Raw genomic sequence first — 16546 nt, 5'->3', positions numbered from 1 at the left:
TTTCTTTATTGTTAATAAATCATTGTTTCCCAGAATGTCCCGCCTCTGCGCTTCCTTCCCCCAGCAGCTTGCATACGTGACAGAATGTCGCAGCCCAAACCAAAAGCACAGAGCAAAGAGGCAGAGGAAGAAGACCACGCAGACAAACTCAAACAGTCATGGTGAGTCTGGGTGCTGTCTGTCCTACAGTCCTTGCAAAGTGGCGGGGCCCATTCGATGCGCTGCAGAAAATGTATGGTGGTAAACCAGAATCCAGAAGACCCCGGTTCAAACCCCACTCACTACCATTGGGTCGGTAAGCAAGACACTGCTGGTAGCCCAGTAGATATTTCATATTAATCTTCTGTAGGAATTGGTACAGCAGGAACACAGCATCCAAGCTCACTGAGACCTGTTGTGAGCACGTGCAGTTGGGGAAAATAGAGCAGTACTTTCTGGTTGCTCAACTGATACACCTTTATCCATGCCAGCAAAGGGAGCTTCAGCAAGGGACCACCTTGACCCAGCAAAACATCAGACTGACCTCAACAGGGTCCATTTGACTAACATGGTATAGGGTCCCAGCAAAGCTGATTCCAGCACTCAGTGAGGTTGACAAAGAGAATGCAGGTCTTGGTGGGATAAAAATGAGGTCAAGGCACCATTGCAACACAACGAACAGCTTTTCTTTCAAAATGGGGCAATCAACATTAGTAAAGCAATTTACAACTACAGAATTAGCAACATCATAGACCACAGCATGAATTACAAAAGCTGAACAAGATAATGTGATTTTGTCATCAGCTGGTCCAACCTCAAAGTGGCTGTGAGCCATCGGTGCAGTCCCTCAGTAAGTTCTGCCTTGCATTGGAACACACATTAAAACTGGCCACCATTTGCCCTTAGGGGAATTACAATTCTCCTGCCACTTTGGTGTACCCTCTCCAAGGTGAGTCCAGAAAACCCTGGAATATAGACATTTGTGATATTTCAGATCTGCGGTGTGGGCTCTGGCAGAGCTGTCAGAGGAATTTTAGTTTCGGTCAGGTTGCACAAATTTTCCACCCACAGCCTAAGTGACATTCTGGTGGTGGCTTCTTGTGGAAAGAAAAGGAAACAATCAAATACCCAGAAATCAAAGCCAGAGCAGGCTTTTGGATGACATTCTAAAATTCCAATGCTTTGCCTTATTAAAGGTACCAACTTTCACATAACAAATCTAATTTACAGTAACACTGGCTTTAAAAAAACATATCTTCCTACCAGCTACCAAAGATCTTGCTCCCCTGCTAGCCAACTGCAGTAACACCATGTGTTTCAATGGCAAAACAGCCTTTCTCATTTGAACCATCCTCTATCCACATTGGTGTATTCTAAAATATTTCCAAAAATCAAGGAAATTAACATTCTTAAGTATATTTTTCAGTTTAAAATATGCTAATTTAGGCTGAAAACCTTTGCTTTACGGAGTCAAGTACAAATTTCAAACCAGCATCTCTTACTGCCCACCAACACCCAATTCCCCATTACATGCAGTCTAGAACTGTTCTAGAGCTAAACTGCAGCCATCCAGAAGGGCTGCCAGATCCCAAACCCAGTCCCATTTTTAAATTCCTGAAAACAATATATATATATATATATATACTTTTTTTTTTTCTTTATAAGTGAAAATATGGATATTTATTCTAAACAAAGAATCCTGACTTCCTTATTTAACAACACTGGGTCGGTGAAACTCTCACAGTTAATGCACTAATGGTATTTATCTACTGTCTCTACCATGGGGACTTTTTAGTGTCCCCAAAATGAACATTTTGAAGATTAGACTGTGAAATTAGAGGTGCCACTGAGAGAGAGAGAGAGAGAGACCATGAAGTCGCACATTCTCTTGCCCGGAAGACGCCTGCCCATGACGAAGGGCGTGTAAATATTTAGTGGGAATGGTGATTGCGTCGGACCATTGGTCCATTCGTCTCGCTGTCACAATGAAAATAATGGAGAGCTGCGAGGGCCAATCGAGCGGCAGCCCCCATCAGACGAGTGACGCTGAAAACAAGAACGCTGCCTCGGGGGCGTCCAAATCAGCTGGCACAGAACCATTTATTCAGCAGCAGCGCAGAATGCTAATCAAAGATTGTCCCTGCCCTAATTTTCTTTTAATGGCTGACGATAACTAATCTCCGTGGGCACAGTGCGAGCGTTTCTGATTCAGAGCTCCGGCCCCTGCATGGCTCGCGTCCCACGTCTGTCCATCACTGTTCTCGTCGCCGCTGTTGATCACGCCGCTCGCCGTCGAAGCGGCCAGAGAGAAAATATTTACAGAGCGGCCGGGGCTCGCTGTGGCGGTGGCCCGCATCCAACAAAGCGCTCCTGCCCAGGCAGGGCCATTAAAGATCCCTCCCCACAGTTGATGATGTCAGTCCCAGCACACTTCGCTTTTTCGGCTCGTCTCCGGGGTCAGCAGGCCGGGGGGCAAGATCCCCATTCCTCCCAAAACCCTCCCCACCCCGGCCATTTTTTACTTTTTTTTTTTTTTTTTGTTTCTCAAGAAAGGTGAACGTGCATCTGTGTCAACACGGATCAGGGAGTGGAGCTGGGAGAGCTTTCTGGGCCCAGGCGTGTGGGGTCGTCGCCATTTTTGAATGGGGATCTTCCGCTCGGATTGGCAGGGAAGGCAGTCGGCTGCGTTTGGATGCTGCGGTGACGAATGAGGAAGACCGTGAGGTGCGACAGGTCAGAGAGCGGTTCCAGGGTCCGTCTGTGTTTCTCTCTCGTCCTCACCGTCCCTCTGTGAGCGAGGGTGGATAATGACGAAGGAATTTTGGCAGCGGCCGGCGCACAGTGCTGCTCGCTGGGGAGGCGCCTCGCCCCTGCCTCTGAGCGGAGTCGCACCAGCTGCCCGGGCTTCTGTCTCCCACGACCGCCTATTATAATCACATACATTCAACAGGCTGTAGGGGTGATGGATCTCCCTGCACTGAGCTCAGCTACGTCCTTCATTCCTCGTCCTTCAGAGGCTCTCTGGATATATCTAAAAAAAACTTAATTGAGAATTTGGAGATGAGAAGTTGGGGTTGTTTTTCCATTCCTTTTCTAATGGACAATTTGGTGTTAAGCTTCTGCTGAAAGTAATCAATGAGTTTTTGATGATGTAGAGGGGACATGGTGGGGACAGAATCAGCCAACACTCCTTTTTGACACTATGAACCACCTCCTGAATCAGTTCTTCACATTTCCAATCTGGCCATAGACATAGGACACTAACATTGACAAAAAGACTATGAGAAGCAATTGTCCCCAACGCTGTCTTTTTAATGCGCCGAACAATTGCTTCATGTGCGAGAAAGAGGAATTTCTATAAATTTCACTCTAACTTTTGAACAGTGCTGTATAATTTAGAGTTGCATGCCAGCTATTAGAGCAATTTGGGATGGCTGCAGTTTAGCTCTAGGTCAGTTCTAGACTGCATGTAATGGGGATTTGGGGGTTGGAGGGGCTGTTAAAAAAAACTTGAAATTTGTACTTGATTCCTTAAAGCAAAGGTTTTCAGGGGTTTTTGAATGCTTCAGCGATTACAAACCTAGGACTGCGTTGCATGGAGCCAGTGCTGCATGTTAAATTGCCTGTCACGTGACACCGGCCTAATGGCTGGACATAGAGGTGTAGATGTCTTCCGTTGGGCTCTCATGAATTCCAAAGGGTCAAGCATCTCTGCTTTGCCGTCCGATTGCTCGGTTGCCAAGAGATGAACAGATTATTTTACCTGTGTGGAGGGGGCGCACTTTCCTCCAATTTGTGCAGGAGTGGAGTCGGAGCGCTGCGTCTTTCACGTCTGCAAAAAGAAAGCAATTACTTGACGCCCCTCTCTACTGGCATGCCATCGAGCTTGTAACCTAGATACCAAAAAAAATACAGAGGAAATCATTGTGACAGCTGGCTTGTGTCTCCATTTGTCACAACACAGGCCGCTGTCCTGGGCAGTCTCGGTAAAAACAAGGTGTCTGGGTAACATTACGTAAATCTGTGCTCAAACACACTGAAAAAAATTCATACGTATTTCTATTTTCTTTTAGTTCTTTTAGGCCAGTTTTGGTTTTGCTTCACTGGCTCCTGGTTACAATTTAAAATTCTAGCGCTTTAATGGTGCTGCTCCATCTTACCAGGTTGAATTGCTGGTCCCATTTACACCGACATGCACACATTGTGTTTCTGAACCTCATTTGTAGGTGGAGGCAAACCAGGGGAGGATCGTGGCTTTTTAAATTTTGGCGCCATTAATTATGGCATGCTCTTCCTTTTGAAATTAGGTCAGCACCAACTGTTTGAAAGTTTTCAATATTGTAAATCTTTTAATTTATGTACCATGTCACATTGTATCTCTTTTACCATATTTACTGTTTATGTACAGCACATTGGTTGTCTGTCACGATCTGGTCCGGGAGGGGCAACTCCGGGTCCGGAGTTTCATGTTCGTCCTGCGTTGCCAGGTTTCCTGGTTGCCCTCACCTGTGTATGATTGAATAAAGCTACCCTGTTCGTCTCTGTTTGCTGTCAGGTCGTTGTTATGTGATGTTCTGTCCTGCTTGCCGTCTAATAAACCCCCTGTTTTGTGCATTTGCGTCCCCGTTCCTCGCCACGTCCAGCCAGCGTGACCGTGTCAATGCTTAGCAACGCCATGGTAGTAACTGCTATTTAGTTGTTGATTAAAGTACTGATTCAGCAATCTTATTATACATTTTTTGCAGTTTTGTTTTCTGACTGACAGCTGATCACACCATCAACAACATTATTTCTTTCTTATTTAGCACAAAACCGCAAACAGTATGTCTCAATTGCCAACACTTTATCTAAAAGTGTTGATATCTAGGGATGTACTACAAAAACTGTGGGTTTGTCTCTCCCAACTCTTTAAACGAATGAAAAAAGCTAACGTCTACATATACACATTTACTTTTCCTTTTTCCAGAGCGACTTACTTTCATGTTACCATCAACCAGTTCTGGTTCACTAGGGCCCCACCTATGAATACAGTCATTTTATTCGCTCAGTTGTAGATTTTCTCGCATAAGTCAGACTGTAAGAAAGTCTACAAGTTAGTCTAAGCATTCTCTAAATACTCAGAAACTTTGCTGCTCTGACCTCGAGGGGAAGTTCATTCCACCACATAGGGGGAAAAAAGGAGAAGAGTCTAGATGAGTGTCTTCCTCGTACAAACACATTCTACAAAAATGCATTGCTGCTCGAAGAACAATAGCATACACACATCATGTCATTGTTTCATGGAAACAGGGACATTCTGCAATAAACACTTTAGGTAAATCAACAGATGTTTGACGCACAGTTACTTTAAGAAAACTTAGATTTGTGAGTATTTACAGAGTATCGTATGTAATTTAGATCCAAGACTGGTGTACAGTTTGTTAACATGGTAATAATTCCCAATCCGCTATTAAACGCAAAAGTTAAAAAAAAAGAAAGAGTGAAGCCCCTGTTGCAGTCATGTGATTGTTCCCTCGGGTCCCCCGGTAGGCGGGGCCTGCAGGGGTTCCCGGCGCGGCGCGGCGGCGCATCCTCCGCCAGGCAACCTGTTGATCGGGAATAAAGTCGGCGGGCGCGCGCCGTGGAAAGTATGCGTGGAATTGCAGGATCGCGGGGCTGAGGGGGACACGCAATCTCGGCGAACCTCGTTTTTTTAAGCACTTGTGAAAGTTTGGAGAGGAGCGCGGCAGGAGGGGACAGGTGACAGGAGGAACGGGTCGCCCTCGACACAAGTCCAATGGTTCGCGTCCGCTCCTCTCGCCACGATGGAGCTTCGCCTCTGGGTCTGGATCGCGGTCGGCCTGTGCAGGACGGTCTGGTCCGACCGGCATTGTCCGGACCTGATGATTGACAGCTGTCACTGCACGTCGGAGCGCTCCAAGCAGCTGAGCCGAGCCAGCTTCCGCGTCAAGGTGCAGTGCGACGACGCGGACCTGCACGAGACCCTGCAGCCGAGCGTCCTGCCCAACGCGACCGTGTCGCTGTGAGTAGCGGAGCGCGCAGCGCGCGGGTTCACGTTCGGCGTGACGTCAGCGCCCCGTTCTGACGTAAATCTCTCGTTCTCGCATTTAATGACAACAAACATTCGAACAATAACACAATCTCTAACTAACGACGTCATGAAGCGATGAAATTACAATTTTTCTTTTAATGCACCCTAAAAAAGCTTAAAAGTTGCAGCCTATTTTTAGTACATGGAACCACGCTGTTCCTGACGATCCTGCGACGTGTCATTTACTTGAAATAGCTTGCATAATGACTATGTAGATTTTGGCACATTTTGCAGCTTGGCCTGCTTTTTGGGACACTGGGATTGCAGATTTATTGGCCAAATATGCAGGAAGGACAGAGGGAGCTTTCATGAACTTTTGCATGATGCAGACTGGTTGCAGATGACTCTGTTATAGTCTACTCATAACTACGGTGTAGTAAGCAATCACGAGAGAGATATTAGATTCACTGTTAGTTGTTACTTGCCTGATGTCGAAGTGGCTAATGTATACTGCATTATACACGTATTGTAAATGCGTTGTGTTCAGAGACGATTCATGGCTTTGCCCTGGATAGGAAATGAGATCCAAGTGTACCATACTTGATATTATGAGCGTGAGAGCAATAATCATTTTTATTATAAAAAAATATAATAACTATTATTATTTTTTTTTTATTGCTCTAATGCTCTTCCTTTTCAAAATTAGGTCAGCACCATCAACTCAAACTTTTAAATCCAGAATTTGCATTTAACTGTTTTTTTTTTTTCTATCTTGCCTACTATATTTGATATATATATTTGACTATAACAATTGATCAACAATTGATTTGATAATGATATTCAAGTATACAATATTTGATATCATGAGCATGATTTTGTCTCTTTGCGATCTAAGGTGCTCTTTTGGATACCCGTTCTCCTTGGTTGCGGCGAGTGTTGCGCTGTTTGTTCATTAAACATGAATGAGCCATCTCCTGCGATCCCTCCAGAGCCGACAATATTCTTTCCATCAAGTGGAATCATTTTGTAATGATGTGCTGAAATGGCTGCCGGGCCTGAATGTGACCGTTGACTGTGAGCCTAAGCTGCATTTGGGAAATGGGCCATTTACTGCTTTGGACTCAGGCATTGTCTTCAGATTGTGGCATTTGCTGCTATACGCAAGAAAATGACATCAGCCGCTGCATTTTGTGGCTAAAACTGACTGAGCAAAGCCCTGTAAGTCTGTATCCTGGGGCTGCCCTAGGGAACCAGCGAGGCCTCGGCCGGCCAGGAAGCGCGAGGAAACGTGACCTTTATCAACCTGAGGTGGCCTCCCGCCGTCTGACTTTTTGTTTTTCCGTGCTGGGAAAATAAACAGCTCCCTCGGAGGGAAGTGAGCGCATGCCGGATACCGGAGAAGTGGATATTCCTTTCGGAGCGAGGCTGGACGCCTGCCGCAGGTCTCTTTTATTTCGGGCCCCAGGGCTGGCTGTGGGGAACTGGATGGCGAGTACAGTGGGCTCCGGGGCACTTGTAGGGGGATGTTTCCGGGCTCTTTAATGAGCGCGTGTTGCCAAGGGCCAACGACTGTGCGAACGGTTCCTCATTAGTCCAGCAGGTTATGTCATTACGAGGCGAGGCCACCCAGTCTCCACCACGTGGGCAGCAGGTCACTGCCCTCGAGCCTAAGTCCTTCACCCCTCTGTGATCTGCTCATTTTTATACTTCCTGGTGTTTCCTCATATAATAAAAACTATGTAGTAATAACTCATAAAGGCATCTACTGGGAGCATATTAACGATTACGTTTAGCACAATTATGCATATATATTGATTTAATGTTGAGGACGATAAAGCATAATGGATTTTATCATCGCTTATATATACATGTATGTAAAATAAATGTTGAATGGATAATTATTAAAGTGGGTGGAGTTAATCATAGCTGAGTGAAACAGTCAGACTGTGCATTCAGGGTGACATTATTTTTCAACCATGTCACTATAATTTTAGTGTGACAAATGGAATATTAGGCATTTTAAAAAGGCTAAACAAAATTAATTTGACAATTGTCTTCATTAAAAGTGATTTGGATGAATTTTGAATTCATAATATTATTAGAAAAAAAAACCTTTACATACATTTTGGAATTCATCCTGTGTTAGGGACAGGCCAGCATCTTGATTTTTTGAGAGACACACACACACACACACGACTGCAGGTGGTGCCAGTCTGAGCTTAGACGGTGTTTCTTGAGCTGGTACTCTCCCTTTGACAGGGACGGTGGCGTGTGAGAGATTCTGCAGTGATGGGAGAACGCTGGCCGCAGTGGCGTAATGGAAACCTGCTGTTAAGTTTCAGTGCCTGGTGTTCATCTCTGTTCTTATCCGATTAAGGCCCATCCCTTTAATATGAATCCTTGGTTATCTTTTACTAGCTCTTGCCATGTTTAGACTCACACATACATTACAGAGCATTTTACAGCAAATTAGGAAATAAATGCATTTTCACCTCTTACAAACCAAGGTCCATTCTTATTGTGATAAAGCCCCTGAAGCCCATAGTAAAATTAACCATAATAAAGCAGATGAGAACAATATGCTTACCATACTGAGATAATCTGAGCACATAATCAGAATGGAACACATTGAGTACTTATACTTTACTTCTGTCCTTTTCAAAATAAAAATGTTTGTTCCTTGACCTTATATACTGATTGCAATCCATTTCAATTTAGAAAGTCTACTTTCTTCGAGAACCTTTCGGGATGCCTCATGATAATTGTCGGTGGTGTTTCCAAGGTGGCATGATCTTTTCTATAAATTGAAAAGAAAGCAGATTTTTTGTAGTAAATAAATGTGTCTCTGTGTTGAGTTGCTTACGTCTTTAGTACTACCACGGGTGCATAGATGTTCTTCTGGTCTGCCCTGGAAGAGGAAAAGGAAGAAAGTTTTAGGACTGTTCCCCAATGATCTTCCCAGGTTTAGAAGGGTGTTTAACATTTCATATTTAAAAAAATGACAATTTCCTCAGACAATTCATCTCTGGTATGGCTCCTAAGAGCACCGTTCACAGAAATCTCTGCCCTTCATTTCTACGAGTGCAGACAGAAGCAGAGCAGCTCCTGACAGTGTGGGAATATGCCAGGCCTTGAAGTGCTATATTAATAAGAACAGCACTCAAGGGCGCTTGTCTGCAAGAAAAGTGTGACATGGAATAGGGAAGCGCGAAGGGCAGTGCTGCTGTTTTAATGGCACCAGCAGCCAGGAGCTGATTACAGTGGCAAATCAGACCCCCTCTTAAACCGAGACCCCTCCTGATCCGTGGTGTAGACTGTTTGGACCAAAAGCTGCCAAATGGCCAAAGTACATTTGCAGGCTTCTTCATTAGTTCCTCTGCAGGGACCACACAGGCGCCTCCAACCAAATCCAGCAACGCACCGGTTCTCGCAAAGTGGCATAAGCTCGCTTGTTATCGCTCACCTCGCCCATCATTTTACCGCCGGGCTCTGGAATCACTCACATTGAGTGTGCAGTGTCTCCTGAGGGACATGCTGTCCTTATATAGCGTAGATATTCAGTGTACGACACATGGTTTGTGTGCATTATGCACTGAAGCTGCACTTTTCCAAACAGGGCTGGTCACGGTATGTAAACTTGCTAAATATCGACCCTGTTACTGCCACTGTTTGTCACTTTCTATGGTGTTTGTCACCTTCCCAATGCTTCAAAAGCATTTCATGAATAACAGCTATTCCAAGGTGAAAATATATATTTATTCTCTTCTGTCTATGAACATCATATGATTAACATATGCATTAGATTCATCATTTTCATGTGCATATGAGATAAAAACTTTTCCCAAATAAAAATGTTAGTAAGTTAAGAATTTTGGGGTGAATTCCAGTATAATCTCTGACCTCATTTTCAACATGCTATCAACAGCATTTGAAAGATTAATGGACCTTAACCCACCCCACTCAATATCTATTTTTTATGTGATGCAAAACAGTGTAATTCTGGACCGTGTTTCAGAAACAATGATGATAACGTAATAATGAGACAGTTTGGACTTGAGTGCATGAGTTCACGGCCGGGAAACCATAACAGAAAAACAAAAAAGAAAGCCCACAGCACCTCACCAGCACACCTCTGGAAACTCAAGAATGTGTCTGACTGTGTTTATAGTGTCGACCATCTAAAAATATTAAGAAAGAAAAATACACGGCTCGCCAAGGATGCTTTTCTGCTCAGCTATCCCTGGGCTGGCCGCCCTGAATAAATAGCAAGGTTATTTAAACTGTCGTAAGTCTGCCACTCCACTGACAGCCAGACCTTTGTGACTTTTTTGTGTCTTTCTTTCTTTCTTTCTTTCACCCCTGCCGTTCTGTAAACACTGTAAAATTCTGAAGTTTAATCTCAGAGGGGATGGCTGCTCCTGTCTGGGTCCACGGGCACATTACGGTAAATCTATCAGGCCGCTCTGCTGTCCCACAGGCCCGAATTGACCCGCTAAATGACGCCAGATAGGGCAGGCCACTAAGTAAGAAAAAAATAAAAATAAGTGATGAGTTAAGATGTTTATTTCAATAGAAATATGCCGATGCTAACTAGCATGTACTTAATAATATTTCTTCATAAAAATTCTAGCCCTCATAGCTGTTTCAAATTATGTAGAAAGAGGCCGATTTGGCCAAGACAGGCCTAAGGCCAAAGTTATTCACTTACTCACTGCAACAAACTCTGTCTTACACAATCAAACACATCACATCTAGTCAAACACAAAATCTTCTTTTGAAAAATATGATCAGTTGGGTAGCTTGTTTTTCATATCAATCGTTTTAAGTAGGAACATAGATTTTTTTAAATAAAAAGAAATTTTTTGCTTCCCATTGATATTCGTAATAATTTCCTTTGATCTCGCACAAAGATCAGTCATATTTGTTTGAATTTGCTTTAATGTTATTTTCTTTCATTTAATTTAAATGATCATTATTGCTCAACTGTTTTTCCATCTGAGACGAAAAGATCCCAGTTCCCACCCCTTCCGCTAAGTTGTCCACTCTTCTTCATCACTGTTTGCAGCTCTGCTAATGCACACTTGAACTCCAGAGCAATGTCTGTTTCTTGTCCAAGGTCAATGTTAGTCGATATGAAATATGTTATTTTGGTTAGCTGTTCCTAGTAACCCGATATTATAGAATAACAGCGAGGTCGGGGCATTTGAGAACAAGTGGCAGGAAAGATGGAGGGCCAGTGTTTTTAGGATGTTTGTAATTGTTCAAATTTTGATCTTTCCCCTTACATGGTCCCTATGATTGGTGTCTCTGGATCACAGCAATTTGAGTTATTTTTGTTGCTGCAGCCTTATAATGATACAGTTGAGCTGCTTTGGGAACGCTGCTGGCACTCTTGTCCTCCTCGCGGCTGTTTTTTAAGTGAAGCGAGTGCTTTCCAGGGAGGCTGGAGTGCGGTGCGAACACACGGTGGAAGACAGGGACAGGAGGTCGGCGAGTCAGATGAAGCTAGCAACGTAAAACACCCCCCTTTGCCCAGCAGATCGCTGATCCCACATGACACTTCCCTGATGCCTGCTTTAGCCCCAGCTTTAAGAGATGGCTGTCTCTCAGTGGTAAATTGTAGAGATGTGTAGACTGTTTATGTGTGTAAATACCAGAGAAGACAGATGTGGTGATATTTTTTAGACTACCCAGCTTAACCAAGTACAAGTAGTTGTAAAGAATTTACAGCTAAGGGTGAGTATTGTCAAATGTTGGATTTGGGATTTTACATTGTGTTGGGCACAAGCAGAAACTTGTCTATAGGGGGACATGGGGCAGTGGTGACCTAGCGGGTAAGGAAATGGACCCCTAATCAGAAGGATGCTGTTTTGAATCTCGAACCACCAAGGTGCCACTGAGGTGCCCTCTAAGAAAAGCACCGTCCCCACACACTGCTCCCCAGGTGCCTGTCATGGCTGCCCACTGCTCACCAAGGGTTAAAAGCAGAGGACACATTTCATTGTTTCCTGTTCTGTGCTGTGTATCACAATTACAATCACTTCACTTCAGTATTTAGAATTTTGTTTTTAGTCCTATTATACATGCATAGGAGGAAAATAGATTTACTGTCTGGACAATGATATGTTCCCTTTCAGATTTTTTCCCCCAGTTGACCTATTATAACACAGTCCAACACAATTGCCAAACTATTTACCTGTTGTCAAGTGTATGTTCTGTGCATTTCATATATAAATATAAATGCTTTACTAATTAAACATGAGATACACGTCATCCCTTGTGGCTACTCTGTCATCCGAAAGCAAATGACTGTGGTCTCCTGACTTCCTCTATCATTTACAGGGCAAAAGTCCAGATATGGAATTGTGGAACTTGCTCAGAGCACCTTGTCCATTTGAATTTAACATCTGGTTTTACTTAAGCATCATGTAACCCTCCTCAAATAAATCATCATAACGTTGAGACCCTCATCCATACCGTGAGGGTAAATCCGTTCGTGGTGTTCTCTCCAACACTCACAAACAGTCCAGATTCACAAAGAAATTTATCAATTACTTACATTCATGTGCAGTAACTTGCTGTGTGTGCTCAACGCAATGTGTAAAATGCAGCCCTCACAGTCTTAATGACAAAACGCACAAAGAAATGGCCCATGATGCCCATGGTAAAACCGACCACACACGGCGTGAAACTTACGATGGTTTTCTAGACTTTTTTTTTCTAGATTTTTTACATAGGGTAGCCTATCCTTTTGGAACTGATCAAAGACAGACACACATTCACACAGAACAAATGACATAGACCATTTGCTTAAACCCCAGCAAGGCAATATTTAATTTGTCTTTTCCCCTGAAAGCTGCTTATCCTTGGAAGACATAATTGATATTGTAAATAGAAAGTTGGAAGGACACTCTAGAATTTCGCCATTCCTCTGTTTACATAATGTACAATTATGTTTTGCCTCTGATTTCCTGGATGTTGCGCAGAGGCCCGAAAGAGGAGAAAAAAAAAAAAAAAGAGAACGAAAAGTGCGGAGGTCATTGAACGGCTGCTTTTTTTCCACTGCATAAACTGTGCGGTGCACGCTTGGGTTTGCACAAACAGAAGTCCTCTGTCTGCCGCGATGGCACTCGAGCTTGTAAGGTCATGGGCCAGATGAGAGGGAGGGAGGATGACGGGTGGGTCATGTGACAGTGCAAACAGGCCCAAAACTCATTCTTTTTTGTTGTCAAATGCTTGGTGGACAGTAATTCAAAATGTTATTCACTGTTAACAGGCAGCTTTTTTTTTGTGTGTGTGTGTGATTTGTTTTTGCAGCCATGAAAAAAAACATAATTCTCTTCTGTTGTGCTGTCTCTGGTGTCCAATTGGAAGTGAGTTATGTCTGTATCCGGCCTCTTCTGAGCTTCGTACACCACTTCATTTTCATCAGCCAGGGGAAGAGGAAATGTCTCTTTTATGAACTGCCTCTGTTCACTTACTTCCTCAGGCCACATGTGACACCATTGTATATAAAAAAAACATATATATGACACACACACACACACACACACACACACACACACAGTACAGGCCAAAGTTTGAACACACCTTCTCATTCAATGTGTTTTCTTTATTTTCATGAACATTCTCACTGAAGGCATCAAAACTATGATTGAACACATGTGGAGTTATGTACTTAACAAAAAGTGGAGACCTGGCCTCCACAGTCACCGGACCTGAACCCAATCGAGATGGTTTGGGGTGAGCTGGACCGCAGAGTGAAGGCAAAGGGGGAACTCCTTCAAGACTGTTGGAAAACCATTTCAGGTGAAGACATCTTGAAGCTCATCTGGAGAATGCCAAGAGTGTGCAAAGCAGTAACCAGAGCAAAGGGCGGCTATTTTGAAGAAACTAGAATATAAAACATGTTTTCATGTTTTATTTTACCTTTTTTTTTAACATAAATATGTGTTTATTCATAGTTTTGATGCCTTCAGTGAGAATCTACCAATGTAAATGGTCATGAAAATAAAGAAAACTTATGAGTGAGAATGTGCAATCTTTTGGCCTGTACTGTGGATGCATGTGCCGTTTCAGTGAAATGCTCATTGGGGTTCACTTCTGCCAGCTCGTCCATCTTGGACTTCAGATAGAGTGGCAGGGACACAATTAACTTCTGGAATTTTTTTAACCCAATATGTTCCTTTTCACCCTGAAATGAACTTTGTTCATCTTCCTCTCCCGAATTTCTTGAAGGAGCAGTGATGGCCTAGCGTGTATGGACCCATAATCAGATTCGTAATCGAATACCAAACTGCCAAGGAGCCACTGAGGTGCCACTGAGCAAAGTACCGTCCCCCTACCAGTGTAACTACAGTGTAACACAATGACAATCACTTCACTTTCACTGGGCCCAGCTGCAGTATTTAAAAAAATTATGGCTGACGGACATCTTCATTCTATTTGGCCATTGATACGGCCTTTGGGGTGTGTCTTCTCTGTGCTCCAGAGTTAATAAAGTTAATAAAACCAGCCTTGATAAGTTTTCATTTCTTTCAACAGACTGAATCTGAATCTTAATGGATGAAGGTGTATAAATTGCATTGTTGAATAAGCCTGCAACTTTAGAGAATGTCTAACAGGCCAGTAGCTGTCAGGCTTGTTTTATGGATGAGGTCGCCCTGCAACACACCTGTAGGCGGTGTTGTGGTTGGCATGGAGTTGGGTAATGAAACGCTAATTGAATTTAATGGCTTTGGTCATAAACGAAGAAAGGCCATTTATTTTGGACATTGCCACCTGACTCGAGTCGGTCATCAAAGCCGTGTCGCTTCGGAAGGAATGAGTCTCTTCCTGGTGTGTATGCATGAGTTATGTATGTGAGTTAGTATGTATGGCTTGTGTCATCAAGAGCACATTTTCTCCACCCGTCTTGTCTCACCTCCGCAGCCAGATTTTTCTGCTTTGTCAGCTCGGCTCTACAGCGGCGTGCTCTCTGTTCTGAATGGGTGTTGAATTTTAAAACGGCCAGTTGTGGGTGTGTTTATCACGACTCAGACCAAGAGGGGCGGGGTTAGAACAGACAACATGTGACAGAGGTGACTCATCCTACTTACCAATGCTCTCCAGGGGCCGCGGCCTGACCTTGGATGAGAGAAAGAGCCACGACCTTGCTGGGTCTAGGAGCGTTTCGGGCCTCCGACATGCATGTAAAGCAGACACCGCACTTGTTCGACCCATCCGGAATCTCGTCCTGCAGATGGATGTTGTCCTCCCCAGGAGACAGGATGATGTAGGATCCTGTTCAAATGATCAATAATCTGGCAGATATGAGATCCCCCCCTCTGAAAAGATGCCAGCTGGAGTGTAATGCATGTCAAGACGGGGGAAAGCCAGGCGCATTAATCACGGCGTTTTCACCTCTTTAACCGTCTCCTTTTCATTCCTTTTAGGTTTTATAGACTTCCATACAATGCATAATGCAAAATAATCTTCGGTTTGAATAGTGGAAGTTGATGAAGGGACTTTGTGTCATTGCCGTTGATTGGCCAAAGCCGAGCAAGAATTGCTCTCATGTTTGATTGTGACACTTTGCCCAAGGGTAGCAAATGTAACCAGTCCTGTCTGAGACTGAACAAGTCCCTTCGTACCATGCTAAACAGCAGCTGGGTTTCATATACAAGTAATACCTTAAGACCACATCAAAACGAATAAAGCCAAAAAAACAGCTGAAGGCTTTTTTCATGGGTAAACAGTGCCTGTGCTAAAGAAGAAATGATCCATCATTATTGCCGCACTGTAGGCATATTGCTGGTACTTGGCCCGGCGGTAAATCTTGAACAGGTTATTTCTGTGATTTGGAAATTGTTGTCTCGCTTGAGAATATTTTGTAATAACGCTTAATTAGAGCATCGATCATTTGCATGTTCTTTCAGTAGACACTTTTTACCCATTCCAGTGAGATTGTCTTCAATTGAAAGCAATGCAATTACACTACAGGCAAGCGCTTCTGCTGTGTTTGCTGTCAGACCAAGAAGAAATATTCCTACGGAAGTGACAGGGCAGACTGATGGCGAGAGGTCATCAGCAGGTCATTTAGCCCCCAAACCGGCCAGTGGTCTTGTTCTGGCCTAACTACTTGCAAAATATCAATACTACAATGACAACAATGAATACTAAGGAAAAATTCATTTAATTTCATACTCCTTCACTCACATAAACAGTCACACACTGCTCATCCTGCATTGGTTGTCTGGACTGGTGAGGAGGATGCTGGGAGTTTGTACATCAAAAAACCATGTGTTGATGGGCATTTAGTTTGTCTGGGGTGGGGGGCAAGAAAAGATTACCCGTCCATCCACCCCCATGACTGTAACTCAGTTTTAAATAACATATAAAAGTAACAGACGCCCACTTCCCATTAGTGCACTTAATATGTCCTTGCAGTCCAGCAAAAGCTGGCTTCAAGGAAAATGAGATATTCAAGTCATGGTTGAGAGTGATTTCGCACTAAAACCTCTTACTTTCTTTCCGAATTCGAGCTTGAAATAGTTA

General features: G+C 43.7%; 1 protein-coding gene across 1 annotated transcript in view; it reads left to right on the top strand.

Annotated features, from left to right (window-relative positions):
• Nucleotides 1-5570: 5570 nt before the first annotated feature.
• Nucleotides 5571-16546, top strand: part of adgra1b (adhesion G protein-coupled receptor A1b) — a 120086-nt gene continuing 109110 nt past the window's right edge. The window contains exon 1 of the mRNA XM_028989980.1: nucleotides 5571-6001. Coding sequence (XP_028845813.1) covers nucleotides 5784-6001 — 218 coding nt within the window. The 5' untranslated portion in view covers nucleotides 5571-5783. The remainder of the gene's footprint in view (nucleotides 6002-16546) is intronic.

This window comes from Denticeps clupeoides, chromosome 8 (genome assembly GCF_900700375.1).
Source record: "Denticeps clupeoides chromosome 8, fDenClu1.1, whole genome shotgun sequence".
NCBI classification, from domain to species: domain Eukaryota; kingdom Metazoa; phylum Chordata; class Actinopteri; order Clupeiformes; family Denticipitidae; genus Denticeps; species Denticeps clupeoides.
Note: the sequence above shows the minus strand (reverse complement) of the source record. Positions and strands in the feature narration are given on the sequence as shown.